Source organism: Phalaenopsis equestris, unplaced genomic scaffold (genome assembly GCF_001263595.1).
Source record: "Phalaenopsis equestris unplaced genomic scaffold, ASM126359v1 Scaffold000323, whole genome shotgun sequence".
Taxonomy (NCBI): domain Eukaryota; kingdom Viridiplantae; phylum Streptophyta; class Magnoliopsida; order Asparagales; family Orchidaceae; genus Phalaenopsis; species Phalaenopsis equestris.
In genome coordinates, this window is record NW_018164765.1 from 137,050 (window position 1) to 161,003 (window position 23,954).

At 37.6% G+C, this 23,954-nt stretch overlaps 1 protein-coding gene across 1 annotated transcript in view; it reads left to right on the top strand.

The window, feature by feature from the left end:
• The first annotated feature begins 9,022 nt into the window (after window positions 1–9,022).
• Window positions 9,023–23,954, top strand: part of LOC110025673 (glycosyltransferase-like At2g41451) — a 53,408-nt gene continuing 38,476 nt past the window's right edge. Inside the window, 4 exon segments of the mRNA XM_020726281.1 lie at window positions 9,023–9,490; window positions 9,493–9,509; window positions 10,567–10,716; window positions 10,865–10,917. Coding sequence (XP_020581940.1) covers window positions 9,160–9,490; window positions 9,493–9,509; window positions 10,567–10,716; window positions 10,865–10,917 — 551 coding nt within the window. The 5' untranslated portion in view covers window positions 9,023–9,159.

Here is a 23,954-nt window from a genome sequence, read left to right on the forward strand (position 1 = left end):
GATTACTGAATATTTTGATTACTGAATATTTTTATAATTTTTATACTTTACTTCTAACCTAAGTTATTGAAAATTTTTCTAAAACTTTCACTATCATATTTTAGGACAAAAACTATATGAATCTTTAAGTGAAACCCATTACCATAAGTTATAATATTTCTGCATTGTAAAAAAGTTACTTGATGACAAGTAACGTTTAAGTTTGGGAGAATTGGAATTCCTTAAAATTACATATTTTATATAAACATTTTATGCTTATTTTTTTCGATATTGCACATTAATGAAAGGTATTTTGCTTATTTTTGGTTTTAGGTGCAGGAAATAGAGTTTATATGAAAAGAATTGAAAATGGATGCAAAAATGGAGTTATGGAGTTGTGGCGCCTAAGCGCCACTGGTGTATAAGCGCCAGAGACTGGATGTGATTGACGCCTAGGCGCCACAGTGGGCGCCTAGGCGCCAAAAACGGTTACCCCTTATATGTCTTTGGCTTCAATTGACCCATTTTTGCTCTTTTTTCTTTTAAACTCCACTTCTAGCACCTAAAATCAAAAGCATATAAAATAACTTTCATTAAAGCGCAATATCATTAAAAATAAGCATAAATTACATAAAAAAATAGTTAATTTTATGGTGTGTTAAAAGTAATTACGGTTCAGGGAATCTTGAAGTGGTCTAGAAGTTGTTATTTAAAAATAGTTTAAAGTATCGATCATGAATTGCATGACATCTAGATCCAGTGAGGTCGTCCTCCAGGTGCTAGTGTTCGACACAGAACCGCGTAAGGTTTATCTGATCAGTGAACATTTTGATTTAGGATTCAAGAACCAACTGGTACAAATGCTTCAAGAGCAATAGGAATTGTTTGCTTGGATTGTAGTGGAAATGCCTAGCATTTTGATTGACACAATGTTCCACCGACTAAACATTGGCTCATACACTCAGCCAATGCAATAGAACATCCCGTCGACTACCAGAACATTGGCCAAACCCATTACAGAGGAGGTGAAAAAGTTGTTAAACACCAGCTACAATCATGAAGCCCAGTATCCAACCTAGCTCTATAACATCGTCATGATCAAAAAAGCCAATGGAAATTGGCATATTTGCAATGCTCTATGATCTCGGAGATTGTGCTCGCCTCGACGATCCCCCCAGTTTGAGATCTACCATGGACTATGGGTCGAGAGGCTAATGAATTACCAAGGCCGACTGCGACAGGAGCCCCACATGTCCAACCTACATAAGGACCATCGCAATAGAGGCTGACTCTATAGCATTCTTTGACAACCCACTGTCCTAATGTTCCTCCAACCTGACAATTCATCCATAAATCTCTCTATGGAAGAGACAATCTTAAAGCCCTCCTCTCCCTCTAGACGTCGAGATGCCACCACTTTCTTGCGGCAACAACTGCAGAAGGATCATAACAGTCACTCCCTTGGCCCCTTACCACTCTCCTCAATCAAAAGGACTTACTAGCCCTCAATACGCAAGCCTAAATAGACTTCAAGGACCACTGGTGAGGCCTCTTCAGCGATTGACCCTCTGCATCATCAGATGAGTCAACTACGTTGACTAGGTCAGGTTGGGTCTCACTCATTTTTCCTTCTTCACCGATTTCTTTTTCTTTACATAAGAAAGAATTCAAAACCCCGCCTTTGCAAGCCTTTTAGGATCCACAACTATCCATTTCAATTTGTTAGCCATAACACACTTCATTTGTAAAAAGAGAAATTAATGAAAAATGACACAAGACTCAATTCATGTCTATTTATAGAGCACACTGGGCACAGAATCCTAAGGGAAGTCATGTGTTCAATAAATTCATAAAATTATTATTAACAATTATTTAATAATTTTCCTCTCCTTATTGTAGCTTTGTTTATCAAAGAGCATGAAAACTCAGAGAACTAATTTGTATACACCAAAAATACTATCATGAATCTCAAAAAGAACGACCAAGATGAGGAAGTTGTCGGTCGCCGGAATCGAAATCCCGTCGCCCGCTTCGAAAAGGCATCGAATATATATATATATATATATATATCCGATTGCGTCGTCTTCCTCGCTCGACTCCCGATGGTGAATCTTAGCAACAGTTTATGGCTTCGCTCTCTCTCTCTCTCTCTCTCTCGCGCGTGTGTTTTCTCTCGGCGTCTTCGCGCTCTTCTTTATTAAGCTGGGTTTGGAAAAACTTCCTATAAGGGCAAGCCCCTATAGTTAATTACATTTTAGAAAAATCTTGATAAAAATCAGGAAATTTTATCTTCAAAGAGGTCAAGAGAATAGGATTTTTCAACGAGATCGGACAAAGAGGTGTGAAAGGGGAACGACTTAAATTTTGAACATTTATTGTAGGATCCAAAGGAGGAAGAAATAGGGGATGTCATAGATTCAGAGGAGAACCTCTGAGACTTCCCAAGTTATCCCACTCTTTGGCTTCAATTTTGAGGAGAAATTATTTAGTTGTTTCATCTTGCCAATTTTATTAGTTAGGGCTTACATTTGTGTGAAACAATCACACAAATCGCCCGGAAAATATGAGAATTTTGGTCGTGACGAACGACAACCTCAGAATCCTAAGATGAGTTAGGGCTTATATTGTATAGTAGAGCTATACAAAGGCCTAAAGATGAGTTGAGGATTTATGTTGCATAAGCAAACAACCTCGAAATCTTTTGACTTATTGCTAATTCTAAGGAAAGATATACCGTTGTAGACGCTCTTGTTGTTGAAGATGGTTGTGTTGCCCACAAAACTAGCTCCAAGCTCCTTGTCACGATGAGTTAAGTTTTCTAATGTGTCAGGTTATGATGTCAAATCATATGTCCCTATGGTTATGGTTCTTTAAATATTAGGAGGGCATATTAAAGTTGATTAGAGCAACACAGGTTAGGATCCTACGGTTCCCTCATTCCGGTATCATTATTTTCTATTAGATTCACTTAGTCTAAATGAATTTACTAAACTCAACTTAATGAATTTCGTACTTTCATTTAGATCGTGGGAAATCTCGTTAACAAGCATAGGTTACCTCCTCCGAGGGATTCTTGATCATCCGATAGAGACATCTTAATTTAGTTACAACTGTTGTTTTCTGATGTTTTTGATTAAATTTTGAGTTGTTTTATATTTTGAATGTTGTGACAGTGAATTTTATCTTGGTTTATTTTAGTTTTGGTTTTAGTTTGGTGGCTATCCTAGAAGTTTTAGTTTTCATGTAGTGTGTCATCGTTGTTTAATCATGTAAGTTTTATAAGAATAAAAATATAGTGTGGAATGTACAAGAAAAGATGGTACTATAAACTGTAAAAGCGTACCCGGTGAGTCTTCTCATTCCACCACCTGAAAGGTCAGTACTTGTAAGGTATGTATACAATATTGCAAGGAACTTAAATTGCAAGAGTAGATGAAGGATTAGCTACCAAACCCCAGGCTATGATTTTGTTGGATCTTGGAAGATCCTAGTAGATGATTTTAGAACAAAATATGGCAAGTCCAATTTGCCCTTCAGAATGTCCAATAGATTTCAAAATGCTCGAGGCATAACCTTAGATCACTTTGAAGATCTTCTGAAATATTTTGAGTTCATTTTGGACTTATCATATTGTTCCATTAATCATCCAAGGTCAAGTTAAAACTAGAATGTGACTACCCCGTTGCTCGGTGAAAGTTGGCAGTTTAATTATGCCATGCATAGTATACTCGATTAGTCATTTGATGTTTCATTTAAAAGTTATGTGAGTGGGTTCCCCTAAGGCAAGTCTAGGCTATTTAAGATTATAATGCCCACAATTAAGGTCAGTATTGTAGTGTTTAAAGATGTTAATCACCAATTTTGATCTTTTAAATCCAATCAATTGAGTTTAGACATTGAGCCTAGGTCACTACAAAACCTTTAACAATCATGATAAGTGAAATGGTGATTATCAAGATTTTGATTTCAATTAATATGTATTCTTATCAAATGGTCAAATCATCCTCAACTTTGGGCTTAAGGCAAGTAAATTATCATCTTTCTAGCTTAAGTCAATCACTTAAGAATCATTTGATCTTTATTGACTTCCAAGTCATGAAGAACTTCCAAGTCATGAAGGTTAGGAGGATTATGATTTTGTTGATGTTGTGCAAGGGTGGTGAATGAGTTTCTACCTTTTAATACCATTGTATTTGAATCACAAAATTACGTTTATTAAGATCAAAATTACCCATTTTCTCTTGGTTAATCCTAAATTTTGATTAAGGCATCAAAGTTTGAAATTATCACTTTGCCCTTAAGGCACTTCACCTCATAGCTCTTTAAACACAACTCAAATGACTTTGAGAGTTTAGAGTGTCATATCCATGAGGTAACTAAAATTTTTAAGGAGAATATGTGGACCTTTCAAAATTTAATTTAATTATTTATTTAAATTAAATTTAGAAAATAAGATTTTTAGAACTAGAAATTAATGTATTTAATTTTCAAAAATGAAATTTTTATTCCATAGAAAGTTATTAGAGGATTCCTTAGGCAAAAGAATAACTTAGACAAAATTGCATGACTTTTTGAATTAATTTATTATAATTATTTTAATGGGAGAATAAGGAAAATTCACTTTTAAGCCTTTAAAAATTATTTTTAATTCATGGAAAATTAGAAAAAATATTTTAAAGAGTCCCAAGTGATCAGAGAACAATTGAGAATATTTTGAAATATTTTGGTACTTTTGGGATTCTTAATTATTTTAATTATTTTAAATTTAAAATAAGGCTAAAAAATCAAGTATTTTAACAAAAATAACTTTTATTTTTCTTAAGTGCCCCTGTCATTAGGAACTCAGAAAACCACTTTTCATAATTTTCCCAAGTGTATTTGATTTATTATTATTATTATTGTACAAAAATACAATATTTCTTTGAAAATCAACTTTAGTGCTTAAACTTAGCCAAATAATTTTCAAAGTGGATAAACATAATTTTTATGAACAACGTGGAATTGATTTTGTCACTTTTGGATAAGTATTTAATTTACATTTGATTAAATATAAAAATTGACAAGGTAATTCAAAACATCATGATATTTTTCCTAGACTTCTCTGACCACAGGAAACCTACTAAAATTATTTTTATAACTTTTCAAGTGATATTTTGATTTATATAATTAAAATAAGTGCAAATGGTCACCCTAACTTGAAAATTTTGTCTAGAAGCATAAAGATGCTCTCTGACTTTGGAAAAATTAGAGGACATTTCCTCTGGGATGAGGAATGAACCCTAAAAATTTCAAGTCATGATGAGCCTTCCTTAGTCATGGAGAATTAAAATACCACACAAGGTATTTAATCCATTAAAATTTATATGTTTAACAAATAATTTTTATTTTTTGTCCACATTATTCTCCTCTGTTCACTGAGCAAGATAGTCTTTTTCTTTTATTTTTATGATTTTTTTAAAGAAAGATATGGATTTTTTAAGTTTAAGTATTTAAAATAATTCAAAAATCCCTATTTTTTTATTTATCCAGCGGCGCTGACTAGATCCTAGGCGGCTCTGGAAGAACATGTGGCGCTCCGCCATTTGACGCCGCCATCCCCCTCAACTGTCAGGCGGGTCGTGCTTTATGCACTAAGAGCTTGTCCGGTTTGATCTCCTCCGTCCATTGGATACACGAGCGATCGAACGACTCTCTGTTATCGTCCCCAAGTGACCTAACTCGTGTGTCGTTCACACTAAAACCTTAAGATCTTCATCTAGACTCAAGAAAATCACCTGGGGTTTGTTCCAAAACCTTCATCTACTCGAGACAAGCATATATATATGGCTTATACAGTATGAAATACAGTAAATACCTATGAAGAGTCGAAACAAGCTCAGTTTAGGGTTAGAGTTCAATACCTTTGTCTGATAGGGGAGGCCTCAATCAGATGGTTGTGATAGCTTCGATTGGGTTCAATGAACCTCTGATGAAGTCCCAAGTCTTGGTGAATTGTCTAGGTATGAATTTGATCAAGGTGGATTTCAGGTGTTGGTCTAGAGCTATGTTAAAGACTATTTCATAGGGGGCTTTTATGGGGAATCAACTTCTCTCACTGTGGGGATGGTGTGTGCAAACTGATGCTTATGTGGAGGGTTTCAAATTGCTAAAGCCAATTGGGATTAACCTGCTAAGATGGGTGAGTTTAGGTTTTAATTTGACCTTGGGGCTCTCGATTTTGGTGTTTTCTGGCCACTATGCCAGTCGACAGGGTCAAGGGTGGTGGCCAGAAGGTCATGTGAGCCAGGGGGAGGCTTAATTATAATTTACACCCCCCAATGGTTTGTCATGATGGAAGAGATTTTTTGGTTAAGACCAAAAAATAAGATGAAATCCTTTGATTTAGGGACCCATTGGTCCATAGCTTGCTTGGGTGGTTTAAGGTGGTTTAGCCAGTCAATAAGGTGTGTTTAGTGGTTGTGGAAACCTTAATTTGTTGACTTTAGGATGGCTAAGTCAATTCTGGTGCATGGGTCCAATTTGGGTCAAAATGTCTAAAAGTTGGGTTTGGATTTGGCTAGCCATGACTTTGAGCTCAATTGATTGATCAAAATTGTGTAAATGATTTTCATGAAGATTTTTGGTGAAGGATTTAAGTAATTTTAAGTTCAATTGGAAGCTCAATTTGAAGGATTTTGGGATTTTTGTCAATTTAAGGGTATTGGGTTAGACTTGAGTCTAGGTTGGGCTAGGGTTGGGTTAGGTCCAAATTAATGATTGGAAATGTTCTATAGGAATGTCATGAAGAGTTTTCAACATCAATTGGGTGTCAATTTTAAGGTTTGGGTATTCAATTTGGTGGAATTTGGGGACAGCCAATTTGGGGCAAATTTGAGGATTTTGAATGTGGGTTAAAATTAAGTGAAATTTAGGCTTCCCCAAGGCCAATTGAAGGTTAAATTTGATTTGTAGGAGTGTTATCAAGGGTTTAGGATTCAAATTGGGGCAAATTGAATAGGCTATGGGGTTCAATGAAGTGAGATTAAGTCATAGGGCTAAAATTGGGGGTTTGAGTTAGATCAAAATTGAGCTCAGTTAGATCAAAATTGAGCTTAGATCAAAATTGAGCTCAAAGCATGAGTCAATTAGGATTAAATTTGGTTTGTATTGATCAAATGAAATATTAATTTAAGTTTAGAATTGAAATTGAGTGGAATTGGGGCCAAATTGATGGACATTTGAGGTGAATTTGGAGAAATTGGGCCTTTAAAGACAATTTGGGGGTTTTGGTCAAATTGGCCAAATTGTGTTCAATTGGAGGGTTCAAATTGGTTTCGGAAACATTTGAAGTGATTTTGGATGTTTTGGGAAAGTTTGGACCATTAAGGGTATTTTTGTAATTTTGGTAAATTTGAGGGTATTTTGGTAATTTTGAAATTTTTGGGTGGTTTTGGGCAATTTGGGTATTTTGAAATGGTTTGAAATGACTTTTGAATAAATTTGGGTATTTTGGGTGAATTTGGGAATTTTGACCAAACTTAAGGTTACAATGGCATTTAGGTAATTTGGGTGGATTTTATGGGCAAAAGGTCAAGTTGGATATTCTGGTAGAATTGGGTACCAACCACTATGTATGAGCTATGGACCAATGAAATCCCCATTTGGGTCCTCAATGTAGTGGTCTTAGCTAAACCCTAGCCTAGGGCTAGTGGGTCTAGGGGACCATCTACTTGAGTCTCCCAAAAGATCAAAGGATCAAAGTCAACAATTTTGGGTCTTAGGATTGTGACTGATTGTGGGAGATAGTGAGTGCAAGTGAGTGAAATAGCTCCATTCCAACACCCAGAGTCAACCCTAAGGTCACGCAGTCCTATAGGGATTAACCTTGAGATCCCCCATACTGACTCCACCTACTAAGTGCTAGAGGTTATGACCAATATGTGGAACTTCAAGTTGAGCAAGGAAGAGCTTAGATTTTCTAATGGTGAGGGCTCCTTTCTAGTTTTCTAGAAATAGTCAACAGGAAAGTCTTATGGCTAGACCCTAAGCTACTAAAGAGGGAAAACTAAACTTCAACCAAAAGTGTGGTCAACATTGAGGTAACCGATCAACCGAAAATTCAAGGTCGAGCATGAAGTCGTGTCTCCAAACTCAGGATAGGTCCAAATTCTTGAGATGGTTCTCCACTCAAAAGCGGCAAATCCCGCAGAAAGTGAGAGGAAAATCACCTTGGGAGCAAGTCTTGTCGGATACCCCGCATAAGTTACGATAAGATCTGCCTAAGACCTTGCAAGATTGAGAGATCCGATCGAGACGACGAAATAACTAGACAGGTGAGACACGAGCCTTGTAACTCGAGTTGAATTAAAAATGAGCCACTGCTCACTCAACTGAAAAAGGTGACCGATCATGCTCGATTGATCAACCCCGCGCCTAAATCGAACGAGCACCTCACAACCAACCGCTCCAATCGACCATACTAAAAGACACCGAGCAAGATCGCCATGAGGCCAAACACCTCCACTAACTCACACATACTCTAGAGGGCACGAATATCACTCAACTAATCGCCTCAGTCGGCTGACTTCAAGCTAACCGACCAACTAATTACTGCTAACGTTGAAATTCAAATTGTAATGTAAATATGACATAAAATTTATACAATCAATTAAAACCATAATGACATTAAAAGAGATTTTCATAAACATTCATTCTTTTTCGTAATTATATAACACACACCTATAAGTACAGGACAAAAATACGAATAAAGGGGATCTCTCTCTCGATTCTCTCTTAAAAAACCTCAGACTTATTCTGCTCTCTCTCATCATTGCCTCATTCACTCAACTCTAACATTGCTGGGTGTGTGTTCAAAAGAATAAATTAAACAATTATATTATAAGTAATCTCTAATTAAATTTAACTTTAGTCAAATGTCCTCCACAAAGACATAAATTCCAACTAGAATAGAAGGGTCGTGGAAACGGACTACCCGTACCCCAGGCTTCCCACTCTGCTACGTGATTCGTGCAATTAATTCATTGGCGATCGTCAAGGAACGCTGCGAAACGCATGTACTGGAAATAACCGATCTCTCTCTCGCTCGTTACGTTTGGCTTCTTCGCCTCCCTTATTACTCCATCGTTATTTGAGTCTATTCGTTCGTCTTTCTTGTTCTTCTTCTCCTTGAGTTTGACCCCAATGGCGGGGCTGAACGGCCCCTTACGCAGCTGGGGCTTGTCTTCTTATTCACAAAGCAGCTTCGTCTGGAGACTGCTCCTCCTCCTGACGGGCCTCCCTTTGCTTCTTGCTGTTTTTGCTTTCTTTCTCCAGTGGCGCGGCGGCCTGGACGATCCCGAGTCGAGATGGCCGGCGGCTGGGGATCGGAGTTTCCCCGGCATGGGTGACAGCCCGCTGAGCCTCAGTGGCTCGTCTCCGTTGGCGACTTCACTGCTGTCTACAACGGCGGCGGATTGCGGCGAGATTCTCGGTGGAAACTCCTCTCCCTCATTCCCTTATCACCGCGGGGGGAAGTTGATCCCCGGCCTAAGGTGAGGATCGGGATGCTTAATTGCTATGCTTTATTGTTTAGAGGGTGCTTATTGGGTCGAAGTGGAAAGGGGCAACGCGATATTGGAATTAGGGATTTCACTTTGCAGTTTCAGGATTCAAATGGGGGTTGCAGATAAGTTTGGTGCAGGGAGGTGACGGGAAATGAAATGGAACAGACTTGAAATTTTTGATGCGGATGCTTTTCTTTCAATTTCACTCATCCTCCCAGCATCTAGTCGGAGCTTGTGTTACGATTAAAAGTAAAGTATAATTTGATAATTTGATACTGTGATATCCGTCTGTCAACCTTGGCGGTGTTTGGCTACATCACTGATTTACGTTAAATAGGATTTTGTAAATCCGAATTTATCATATCGATTTTGACCAGGGAAAAGTTTCTAAGCCACCGATCGAACATCTGCCTGCGACTTGACTTTAATAAATCCGGATTTAACGGAGCGTTGGATTTAGGTTTAGTTTTTTTTTTTTTTTTTTGTTGGCTGGATTTAAGCTAAATCCATTGCTCCGCCTTGATGTGACGATCATCATTCTCCCATTGAATCATATGTGGCAGCTCGTTTTTCTTTTTCTTTTTTTTTTTTCTTTTTTTGGTCATTTCGCATGGTCAAGTTGTAACGCAGCATCAGGTACGACTTCGCTGATTTCATGCGCCTGCAATTGTGCAATAATTTACTTCGTGGATAGCATCTTCAGTGTAACAGTTACCATATTTCGAGTGTTTTGTTACTCAGATTAGCTGTTTGCTAGCCCGGTCGTACTGATTATGCGCTCAGAATAATTTGCCCCAGGTGTCTTTTTGATAAGAGTTTTTTGGGTTTGATTAACTCTTGTTTGAAAATAAGTTAGTTAGCACACCTAATTATAGTTTGCTTTGATGACTGAATTCAATTTCTCTAATGATCTGGCATAGTAAGCCTTACCTGTACTTTTCTTTTGTGTTTTGGAGTATCTTTTGTTTCGTGTTTGTGTGCTGTAGCTGGCAAGCTATTTTTGTTCTGGGGCACTGATTTAGATATTCTGATCTGCAATGTGCAGATATGTATCACCTCAAGCACTTCGGCTGGTCTAGAACAGATCTTACCATGGTTATTTTACCATAAAACCATTGGAGTTACAACCTTCCTTCTGTTTGTAGAAGGAAAAGCTGCAAAGCCAAGCTCTTCAGCAGTTTTGGAATCGATTCCTGTAAGATAGTTCCCTTTTATTTATTATTAGACCTCACTGTGAGCATTGAGCACTCTTTATAATTATATGCTAAAGCTTTCATGACCGTTTTTTTTCCTTATTTGGGCAAACATTCCTGGGTAAATTTCTTGACCTCTGTTTCATACAGGGGGTGAAAATAATATATAGGACTAGAGAGCTTGAGGAGAAGCAAGCTAATAGGTGTGTTCCATTTCACTTGCTTTTTGTGTCTAATCAGGGTTCATTTTGGAAGGAATTATTTTAGTTATCATAGAATGTGTTTGTTCAATTGGATGTATTGATTTTACTGCTCTTATACTTTTTATTCTGCAGTGCTCAGAACTTGAACTCTTGACATACACATGGGATAGAATTTAGAACAGATATTATAATGAAAGAGGCTAGCCTTCTTTGAAATGCATAGCAAAGTTTATGGCCGGTTGAATGAAACATTGAGACGTCCTCTTTTAAGAGGCACATGAGTTAAACTTACTCAACAGAAAACCATTAGATGAGTATTATAATATCAAAATTTAACCCAAACTTTAATAGTTATATTTCTAGCATTAACCTCCTAGACTTTGCAGTTTAAGGGTGCCTCTTGTGCTGACTACACCTTTTTCATGTAGATGTAAGCAAATTGTGTGACTGCATATCTTTGTATGCTAAACGAGCGAACATGGAACCAATATGTGACACTTGGTACTTCATATGAATGCCAGTTGTCACCTTTTTGAATTGCATTAAAACATATTTAAAAGTTAACATCATATCATTCATATTATTACTTTGAAATTTTAATATAATATATGATGAAAGTTTAATTTTGAATTTAAAAACTTTTAAAAGCAACTATCATATTATGTGATTATTCTAAATTTGAATATAACACACGGTGTAATTTTAGTTTTGTAACATATTTTTGTTATTGCTTAAGTATCACATAAGGCATATTATTTTTAAATTTGAATCCAAATTGAAAACAATAACCATTTTTATTACTATTAAATTATGCATGTCAACTATTTTCTTACATACATACATACATACATACTTACTTACGTTTATATACATATGTATGTATCTATATAAACATACATACATATATATACATATACATGTATATATATATATATATATATATATATATTGAAAAAAGATACAGATAGGTTGTATGAGTGAGCCCAAAATATAGGCACCCAACCCACACAATACAACACAAAAAAAAAGTCAAAAAGGGTAAATATAAAAATTAAAAAAAAAACCCAAAACCACCGGGGCGTGAGGGTCATCCCAATTTAGTCTTACCCTTGTCTTTAGTTTTCGAAAGGGATCCAACTAATAAATTGGTAACGTGTGTACCATTACCCGAAGTAACCAAAGTATCATCCATAAGATTCATGAGCTCAAGTAGATCTTCATTCTTCTTCTTCCTCCTAGAAGTGTAACCTGTCATTTCTCTTTCGAAGAATCAGTCTGATGAGGTGGTAGAGCTGTAGCAGAAGGAATACCAACCGTAGTACCCACAATTGGTTTTATTATATGTGAAATATGAGTTATCTCTACACTGAATACTTCCTGAAGATGGGGAGCTGTGAGGTTCTCTTGATTATCAGTCTGAATGCTATGCTTTATAGGTAATAGTCCTTCAGTATTGTTTTCTATGAGGTTTGAAGTGGTCAGCATTACATCAATCACAGTAACAACAATGTCAGGGTGGTTCACAGGGGCAATGGACATCTCATGTCTAGTAGTATCCTCCCCAGGTGGAACTAAAATGTTCAAAGCAGTGGAGTTAGCCCCATCCTTATGCATTTGAACCTTAGATTTCAAATTAGAATGGAGCTTGTGGCATTTATCAAGGGTATGCCCAAACATCTCATAGTGGGTACATAATGGCGGTCTGTGTTCCATGTTAATTTTTTGTCAAAATCCATTATGAGTTGTGCCCAGTCAGACTTCAATAACATCAGGTAAAGTAATATCCCTTTCCACAAATATTTTGGCCACAAAATGTCTGATTAGATTGAAAGTGGGTAGATCTAGCTTCATAGAGTCTCTAAGGATGACCTCAATAGAGTAGAGAATCTGATGATGAAAAAAGTGCAGCTTGAGACCGGGTAAACTAAACCATACCGGTATAGTAATGTTCATGATTTGGGTCGAAATCAGGAGATCACTTGAGTAATTTCATTGATTTATCTGGGTTATTAAGATATTTCTTGGAGAAAATCTGGGTGTAGTCTTCAGCCACAGTTAATTGAATCAACACATATCTCATATCCATGAGTCTCACTTTCTCATTGTCTACTAGTTTAAGATCATCAACACTCTTCTGATAACTTCCATAAGTGAGTGCCCCACTCAAATTTTCCAATAAGAACAAACTTGAATTTCTCCGTCAGGGTTGAAATTTCTAAATCAGAGAAAAAGATTGTTGATTTTCTTGAAATTTCCAAGTCAGAGAAAAAGATTGTTTTTTTCTCACATTTTCTACTTTTCTTCTTAATAAAAGGCAATCACATGTACCATCACGACAATCCTTATAGTTTGAGGGGAAGACAACCGCGGACTCTACATGAGGGTTACCAACCACGTGGGCAAAGACGGTTTTGTCCGGTTTAACCAAAGAGAAGGGAGTGCCATCAGAGCAGGGAGATATGTTAGCCTTCACCAGCTGCAAGTTCTCCGACACGCAGACAAAACGAAGCTGGAGAATTTGTCGGGCAGGGCGCAACGTCGAAACAGAAACGAGCTGCAGCATAATATGTGACAGACTACTGCAAAGTCTCGATAAGTAGTTGTCGACGTCGAAACAGGAGGACGCGAACGTGCGAAGCAGACGACGGAGAAGATACAGACGCAAGCCGCACATTCGACGCAGACACAAATGCGAACGTGCGAAGCAGACGACGCACGTTTGCAAGACAGATGCGAGCTTCAGTCGACGTCGAAGCAGCAACGCGAGCCGACGATGGCGGAGAAGACAAAGCGAGTAGAAGACGATGCTGGAGAAGACACAGCCAGGATCTGATGCGAAACGGTATAACAGTTGCTAGGGTTCTCCATGAGTCCAAACCCTAGCAGAGTCGATAGCGGGAGAAGACGAAGCCATTATGTACACACACACACACACACACACACACACACACATATATAAACATATATGTATGCATGTATGTAAACAAACATTATGTGCATACATACGTACATGCATATTGCATATTGCATATATATATATATATATATATATATATATGTATACAACCATATATGTATGTGTGCATGTATGTGTATGTATACATTACATAGATATATACATACATACATATATATACATTCATGCATATACGCCGTATATGTATGTATAGATGAATATATATATACACATATATATTTATAACTATATATATATGTTGCTTGCTCTGTAGGTGGTGGGTATTGAAGCTTTGGGGGTTATTTTTCTTTTGGGATATACTTGTACTTTTGGACTTTTTTTGCTTGTGTTTGTACACCTTGTGGGTGGGTCCTTTATACTTGCTCACTAAAATTTATCAATGTTTTTTGCTTTATATATATGACTTTACAGATGAAAACCAAAAAGTCATGGCTAGCGATACATGTATGTATGTATGTATTTATATATATGTGTGTGTGTATAAATATATGTATATTAAAAAGCGAAAAACATTGATAAATTTTAGTGAATGGGTACAAATGACCCACTTACACACGCAAATAAGGTCCAAAAGTACAAGAAACCCTAAAAGAAAAATAACCCCCAGAGCTTCAATACCCACCACTTACAAAAGCACGCAACATAGATTGAAGCTTTGGGGGTTATTTTTCTTTTAGGGTTTCTTGTACTTTTGGACCTTTTTTGCATGTGTAAGTGGGTCATTTGTACCCATTCACTAAAATTTATCAATGTTTTTCGCTTTTTAATATACATATATTTATACACACACACATATATATAAATACATACATACATACATGTATCGCTAGCCATGACTTTTTGGTTTTCATCTGTAAAGTCAGTTCTAAGCCCTCTGGTGCACAGGTTTGAGTCTGCCTGAGTGCATTTGCTTTATAACGCGAGATCGAGTGATTAGGTATATGAGGGTGGTTAAGGGCTCGTATCATAGTCTCCGACCATTCTTTTTTCAAAAAGAAATTATATATATATATATACATTTTCATGCATAAGGTGACATATATATATATATATATAAAATAAAATTTTAGGAATTGAGCAGGATAATTTTGTTGTTATGAAAGGGAGGTTTAAATATAAATTACATGACTCCTAACGTAGAAAAGAAATTAAATAAGAAAACATAAATTCATAAATTTCTAGAATAAGAAATACATAAAATAAGCAACTAAAGGAAAGTAAATGACTAAATGCTGATAACAGAATAAATTAATTTTAATAATTTTAATACTCCCTCTCAAGTTAAAGTATAGATATCAATTATGTTCAACTTGAATTTGAAGTTAAACAACTTACGGGAGAGATTCTTTGTGAGGATATTTGCTAGTTGACTACTGGATAAGGCAAATCGATCATAAATCTCTTCAGAATTGAGCCTTTCCTTGATGAAGTGATGGTTAATCTCTACATGTTTGATGTGATCATACTGGACCAAATTATGAGTAATGTTAATGACGACTTTATTATGATAGAACAACTGTAGAGGAATAGAGATCGGCATACGTAACTCGCGGAGTAGGATGCACAACTAGAGAGCTTCATATATTTCTAAGGACGTAGAACGAAACTCGGCTTTAACACTACTACAATCAACTACTTGCTGCTCTTTGCTTTTCCAAGTGACAAGATTTCTCCAAACAAAAGAGCAATAACCCATTGTAGATCATTGATCATGGATGGACCCGACCCTATTAGCGTTTGTATAAACTGTAATAGAGTGAGAGGTGTGGTGAGAGAACAACAAACCTGAGCCCGATGTGCTTTTTAAGTAGTGGAGGATTCAATAGACAACGATGAGATAGTGCTTACAGGAATCATGCATGAATCGACTTACAGTACTAACAATGTGACAAATGTCGGGGCGCATATGAGTGAGGTAAATGAGTTTACCCACAAGGCGTTGATAGTGTGACTTGTTCACCGGAACGATATTGGAAACATCTATCAATTTCTCGTTGGGATCCATCAGAACAACCGGTTTACAAGGGATAAGAGGTTGGCACATTTGCGCTGAGAAAGGCAAATGCCCCGAGAGGGTCGAACAACTTTCATGCCTACGAAATATCGGTGAGACTCCAAGTCATTCATTTCAAAAGATGCGGCGAGGATGTCTTTAAGAGATGAAAAGGTTGACAGATCATTACCTGTGAGCACAATATCGTCGACATAAACGATGAGGATTACCAATATGACCACTAGAGGAATGCTATGAGTATGATCAAATTGAACCTGAGAGAACCCATGAATCATTACCACTTGCGTGAACTTGTCGAACCAGACCCGAAGGGAATACTTCAGTCTGTATAGGAACTTTTACAGTTGACACACTTTTTCATGAGAAGAAGTAGAGTTAAAACCCAAAGGAAGAGATATATACATCTCCTCTGTGGGATTGTTGTTAAAGAAAACATTCTTGATATTCAGTTGGAGTAAAGGCCAATCCAGATTCACAACAAGGGATAACAGAACTCAAATAATATTTAGTTTAACAACCGGAGCAAACATCTCCTCATAGTTAATGCCTTAGGCTTGTGAGTAGGTTTTAGCGAACAATCGTGCTTTGTTACGTTTAAAGGATCCATCGGAGTTAAATTTGGTGCTGAAAATCCACTTGCAACCCACAAATTTCTTTTCCCGAGAAAGATCAACAACATCCCATATATGGTTTCGCCGAAGGTCATTCATCTCAGCCATTATTGCATCCTTCAAAAAAGGGTCCTCCAATGTTACCTCAATAGTTGATGGGAGACGATGATCCGTCAAGGAAGTGGCAAATGTTTTGTATGTCTGTGATAAAGCTGTGGAATGAGACATATTTTGCCATAAAATAAAGAGAGCATGTTTGATTGCATACTTCAATGGTAGAACCCACCTCATTCAGATCAATTGTAATTCTGGAAAGTTGAGTGTAGTTTCGAGAATGTTGGCCCGAGCGGATTCCAAGGCCTGCAAGGAGATAGCGGGCTCAAAAGTAGGAGCATCGAGACAAGTCCCAATCAAAGGTTTGATGCATCAAGTATATATACGGAAAGTGGATGGAGGAGATGTGGGTCTAGTTGGTGGTGGATTCAGTGGGGCTGTGGGTTCTTCAAAAACAATGGCGGGAGGTATATGTGGAATATCCACCGGAGTTGGAAAGGGAATAGTGTCAAAAAGTTCTAGCTCCTCGTCACTTGAGGTAGTGTTAGGTAAGTAGGGAATAATTTCAAAGAATGAGATATTGACACTCACATAGTGTTTATTTGTGATAGGACCATGGTATCAATAGCCTTTTTGAGTGACAGAATATTCGTGGAAGACACGTTTGATCTAACGAGGATCAAGTTTTTAAGACTTGTTGTAGTGTTCTGACAAAAATCATGCACCCAAATATTTTGGGGTGTAAAGTGGAGGACCCATTGGTAGGAAAACATGACATCAAGACAACATCAGAGTCTGAAAGTTATGATTTTTTGTGGGGACTCTATTGATAAGATATGGGGCGGTAAATACAAAAACGTTTCAAGACAATAGATTAAAATATGATAAAACGAGCAACTTCGAGAAGGTATCAATTTTTTCTCTTGGCTAACTCATTTTTTTGAGTATCTGTACAAGAGCTATGATGAAGGATGCTCTTATTTATCAAGAATTCTCCCAATATAAAGAAAAATTTTACAACTGTTGTTAGTCTGAAGGACTTTAATTGGTGTTTTGCATTGTGTCAAAATGAAGGAGTAAAAATTTTTTAAGGTGACCACAGTTTTAGATTTATCTTTTAAAATATAGACCAAAGTTATTTGAGTGTGATCATCAATCAAAGTAATGAACCACCATTTATTGGTGTTGCTCGGAGTTCGAGAGGGTCCTCATAAGTCACTACGAATTAATGAAAAAAGAGCGGAAGGAGTGTAAGAGCAGGGTTGATATGGGACGCAAAGATGTTTAGCTAACTGATAAATCTCATATTTTACCCAAATATATTTTCATTAGTAAACTTCAAAGAATACAACTTTTTAAATATTGAAAGCGGGGATGACCTAAACGACAATGTAAAAATATAATAGGACATTTAGTGGACTAAAAAAAACTACAACTATTGAATAGAGTGTCATCGTCATCAATGTCTTTTTTTTGGAAAAAGTAGAGCCCAACTATCCGCTTAGTAGTTCCAATCATCCTCTCCGAGTAATAATCCTGAAAGACACAAACATCAGGAGAAAAATGAGCAACACGATTAAGGTCATATATGCATTTACCGATTGACAAGAACTTATACTTCAACAAAGGTATGTGTAACACAGATTCCAGACTGGCTGTTAGAACAACTGACCCTTTACCCGCAATGAAACTACAGGATTCATAAGCAATTTTAATTGTATCTCTCTTGGAGCACGGAGAACACGTCAAGGTTTGAGAATATTTGGTCATGTGGTCCGTGGCGCCTGAATTAATAATTCACAGATTAGAAGAAGCAAAAATAGTGAGTGTCATAGGACTGTTATCTTGACGAACATGGGAGGTCGAACTGATAGATCCAAGCAGCCTAATTAAGTACTCCATTTTACTCTTAATTGAGTTTGGTGATTTCTTGATGTTTTGAGTGAAAGCTGACTGCATTGTCATGGATTTTGAGGTTGTAGCGAGACCCTTAACAACAGAGACTTGGCCTAAGGTTTATTTGTCGGTTTTCCGTGGAGTTTCTAACACTTATCACGGGTATGATAAGTTTTTTTGATAAAAATCATATGTGGAGTGATTGGCTCGTCATGGCATGGAAGAGCATTGAGCACTATTGGTGACCAAGGTGGAAGGTTCAGCTGAAGGAGTGGAGGTGATGAGCATGACAAGTCTTCGGTTTTCTTCACGGTGAATCTCGATGAATTGCCCGAGTTGAAGGGGATCATGACCAAGAATATGACCCCAAAGTTTGCCAAGATTCTTGTTTAGATCTGATTGGAATTGGAACACATGATCTTTTTCCATAGATTTTTTAAAAGAGGGAAAGATCAGTCGAAAAGTCCCAAGTGTCGTCGTAGTACAGTTTGCGTTCAATCCATATGATAGCCAAGTCATTGTAGTACCGAGTCACGGTCCATGATACTTGTTTTGCCTCATGGTTCTTCTTATAAATCTCATAGAGTTGGCCATATTTCCATATGTCAAAATAAGTAGCACGAACTGCAGTCCAGAGGGCACTTACAGATGAAAGAAATAGGTACGAACGACCAACCAAAGTCTCCATGGAGTTAATCTACCACGACATAACCATGAAAATTTTCATGCTACATATGCCTGGCTAGTCTTTGAAGGTTCACGAATCATACCTGTGAGTTGATTGAATTTTCTTCATTCTTTGATGAACAATGACATCGCTTGGGACCATTGGAGGAAATTAAAGTCGTTAAATTTATATGTGGTGATCAAGAAGTTTATGTGGTTTTCAGGTCCTCCGGTTTGCGAAAGGATTGAGGTTGAATTCGATTCTCCAGTAGACTTAAGTGCACCATCAGAAGGAGGGCTATGATTTCGATTGACCCAAAGGTAAGGTTGGGATGCCGAGACAGAAAGTTTTTGGTTGCAAGAGGGAGAGCCAACGGTGGGAGGCACATTAGGAGTCGCTAGAGGCTCGTATAATAGCATCAAGTCATTCTTTCTAAAAAAATATGTATAGATATATTGATATACATATATGAATAAATATAGATATACATATGCATATATGTATAGATATACATGTAATCGAGAAGAACTGATGAAATCACAGCAAGCGAGGGCCTTCAAAACTTCTTTCCTCCAGTAACGACAGGTCACAGGTGTACAGAGACTCTCCACCAGCAAACCTCAATGCTTTGCTGCACAGAAACCCTCGCCTGGTCCCTCTTTGTAGCGATGCTTCGCTGCGCCGAAACCCTCGTCTACCCGAAAATCTTGCAAGACAGTCGCGAATACTACTTACCGGGAAGGCAACGACAGGATCACTTTTTTCTAGTGGCTCGCCTAGCTGCGTGATGGCATCGACGATCCGTGCTTGTGCCACTGCACTTGCTGACGACTTTCCTAGTCCTACTCGTGCTCATCTTTCAAGTTCAGAGCCTGGTTTTTGTATTGGCAAGTCGTACAATGTTTCACAATCTTTCCACGAGGTTCTTGAAGGTAGTGGCGATCACACTTTAATTAAAATGTTTGGTAAAAAATGGGAAGTCTGCTCTTATTCTCATAGAGATTGAAACTTGTACTCTCGCGTCTTCTTGGCGTTTTGATCTAGTGGGAAAATTCTTTTATTGTCACCCAAAACTTCAGATCATTCGGAAAGATTTTGATGCTCTAAAGTTGTCGGGCAGTTGGAATATTGATTTACTCGACGATCAACATATACTTATTCAGTTATCGCATGATGTCGATTATACTCACATTTTTTCTCGAAAAGTTATCAAGATCAACAACCGTTTTATGAAAATTCTGAAGTGAAATGTCGATTTTGATCCAAAAGCGGAGTCCCCTATCGTTCCTGTTTGGATAAAATTTCTGGGGTTAAAATTACATCTGTTCAACTTGAAAATTCACTACTCATTAGCAACTGCTTAAGGTAAGTCTTTCAAGGTTGATAGTTCTACGTTTGTTATCACCAGACTCTCTGTGACTTGTGTGTTAGTTAAGGGAGATATCACTCAACCAGCTCCGAATGAGGTATGGATTGGAACCACTCACAAAGGGTATTGGCAAAATGTTGAAATAGAACCACGCCCTCCTTATTGCTATCATTGTAGTATGTTCGGTCGCAGTTCTACTATTTTCTATCTCTTATATCCTCATCTAAGGTCAGATATCGCTAAAGATCAACCACCTACAATCACTATTAAGAAGGTGCAACCTAATCCTTTTTCCAACACCGTAGTTCCTGATGAAGAACGTCATACTACATGTACAGATCCAAACTTGCTTATATAACCCACTGTTATTGAAGAAGACTCACTTATATGTCAAGACACACGAGAGTGTTCATTTGATCCAATAAAAGATCAGCCAGTACAACAAGTAACTGTTTATAATGTTCAACAACCTAAACATGTCCTACACACTTTAGATCATTCCACTGATCAGGTGAGTCAATCTTTGGATGAGGAATGATAGGTCTATTCCACGAGGAAGAAGAAGAATGGAGGCCGACTCGAGCTCAGGAACTTATTGGATGATATATTGGTTACTACTGACAATGGCACTCATCTTACAAATTTATTAGCTGACTCCTTTCCTAGAACTCGAGGCAGAGTCAAGACAAAATTGAGTCGCTCTCTAGCTACCTGATACGACGTATTTTGACACTTTTTGGTTTTTTTCTTTAAGTCTCTCACGTATTGTTCTATATTTTCTCTATTTGGAACCATTTGTGGTTATCGTGTGGGTCGGGTGTCATGCTTGGACTCTCTTACATAATCTATCTATATCCTTCTATGTGTGTGTATGTGCGCGCGCGAAAGACCTGACTCATTGGTGCGACCTCTGGCATAAGTCCCTCGGGTCAGGGGTTCGAATTCCGTGGCGCGGGCTCTTCGAATCAGAATCAAGCACATCGGGTTTTCAACCTATAGAAGGGATCGATATTTGGTGCCCACCGGACCAAATATCGATTTCACCTTTGAAAAAAAAAATTTGTTATCTATCTTTCTCGCTTGCATCTGCTAAGGTTTTGCCCGATGGCGAAGCATATCAACAGTTAAGGCTTTGGCTTCACTGTTTCCTCTTGGCTTCTTCGCACTCGTTTCTGTTTCGTCTCCCCCGCTTCTTTCGGCTCTGAGACGAGGCTCACCGGCTTGCGTGTTGAGCTTGATCGTGTGTTCGCGTGTTTGTGTCGCCCGCTCGCGTGCTCTGCGGCCTGTCTCACCGCTCGTTCCTCTCTGCAGCCCTTCTCGTCCTGTCTCACCCCGCTCGCGTACTCTGCGGCCATCTCGCCGCTCGCTGTTTCTTTTTCTCATACGCGATTTTTTCCCAATTTGCTTTCTTCTCTAAAAGTCGCAACTATCTTTGAAGATAGTTTCAGACAAATCTTATGCAGCTGCCTTTGTCGGTGTCATGCCTCAGGCACACCAAAATCATCATCTTTCCCTCCTTCGTTTGAGTGGACGGAGGATATCAAGAAACCTGGTAGGAAGGATTAGAAGCTTGCCATCTTTTTTACAGAAGCTGAAGGTATTCAACTTGCTTCCTCTTGTCATCTGAATTTGGTTGAGATAATTTGTATATAGTCATCCCAAAATGAAGCTCATTCGCAAAGAGTTTGAACTTATGCACTTTGTTAAAAAATGAAAAATCGAGCTATTAGATGGGAGATACACTCTTATTCAAATTAACAATGAAGAAGATTGCATATGCTTATTTGCTAGAAGGATAATATGGATTGATAACAGAGCAATGAAGATTTTGAAGTGGTCTGTGGATTTTGACCCACAGACGGAACCGCCAATCATTCTGGTTTGGATTCGTCTCCCTGATATGAAATTTCATTATTTTTCTCAAAAAATATTATAATCTATTGCCTCAGCCTATGGGAAGCCACTTAAGACGGACATTCCTACTTTTAATCTGTCCCGTCCTTCTGAAGCCAGAGTACTTGTTGAAAGAGACATCACGTCACCCGCTTCTGAGGAAATCTCGTTGGGCACACAACATCATGGATATTGCCAGAAGGTAGAGATTGAACATTTTCCATCGTATTGTTCGAACTATCGTTTGTTCAGACACTCCAGATCTCAATGTCATCATCTACACCCCCACCTCAGATCAAAAAAGCAAACTGCTCTGCTAAAGGTTGTGATTCCATCTCCTTCTGATTAGGCAGGCAATATGAAAACTATTCAATCCCCAGTTGTAGCTCCCTCGTCTTTGGAACCTCCTATCGTGGGGGAGCGGGAGTTTCTTCATACCCCGTCTGCCCTAGAACCTATCACTGATAATACAGGTGGAAATACTTTTACTGTTTCACAACCGCCTCATCAGGTCCAGAAGGATGTTAATATTACTCAGGTTCATGGGGATCAAGACGTGCAACGACCTAAACCTATCCGACCACCTTTAGAATCTACTGATCAGATGAGTCAATCATCGGATGAGGAATGACAGGTCTACACATCTAGGAGGAAGAAGAAGAATGAAGATCTATTTGAGCTCACGAATTTGATGGATGATACTTTGGTTATTACGGGCAATGGGACACACCTTATCAATTTGTTAGCTGACTCACTTCCGAGAACTAGAGGAAAGAGGACTAAAGTGGGACGTCCCTAGCACTTTTGTGCTCTTTTGTGGCTTTCTGGTTTTTTACTTTTTTGTATATTTTTTTTATCTGAGTTTTTTTGTGTGTGTTGTATTGTATGAGTTCGGCTTTCTTTTAGGTTCTCTCATACAATTTTTTTGTATCGTTTTCGTATTAATATATTTGCCCTCGGGCTTTTTCTAATATATATATACATATATATATATATATATTATATATATATATATAGATGATTGATTTATGATATTGGACAAATTATACAACACATCCAAGAAATTAATTTCATTTTTTTATTTATATATTTTCACAACAAGGGTTTTGACTAATTTATCCTAGTTCCATGATTATATTGAGAGATTTCACGACCTTTTGCATTTTATTACTTAAGTCTTAGCTTAGAGTTCTTTAATATAGATTTATTATGAGATGCAAAAGAGCATGCTAGATGAACACAAAATTTTGCTTACAAGTGCTTAAATTTTAACAACTTTTCCTAACTTTGATGAAAATTTGAACATGAAATAAATCAATTTAAATGGTTAGTTAATAAATTTCTACTAGGAAGAAGTGCTTTGATTATGCTCCTTTAGCGGGAGCATTTTTATGACACTCTAGTTAGTTCGGTTTTAGTAGAAGGCTTCAAGCGGTTTTGTTGTGCTCTTGTTTGGCGGTTTTCTTTGATGGGCTTTAGCCTCCTTTGTAATGCTTCTATTTGGAGAATCCTATTGTTGGCTTTGAGCGCCTTTGTTATGACGTTATTGTGCGGTT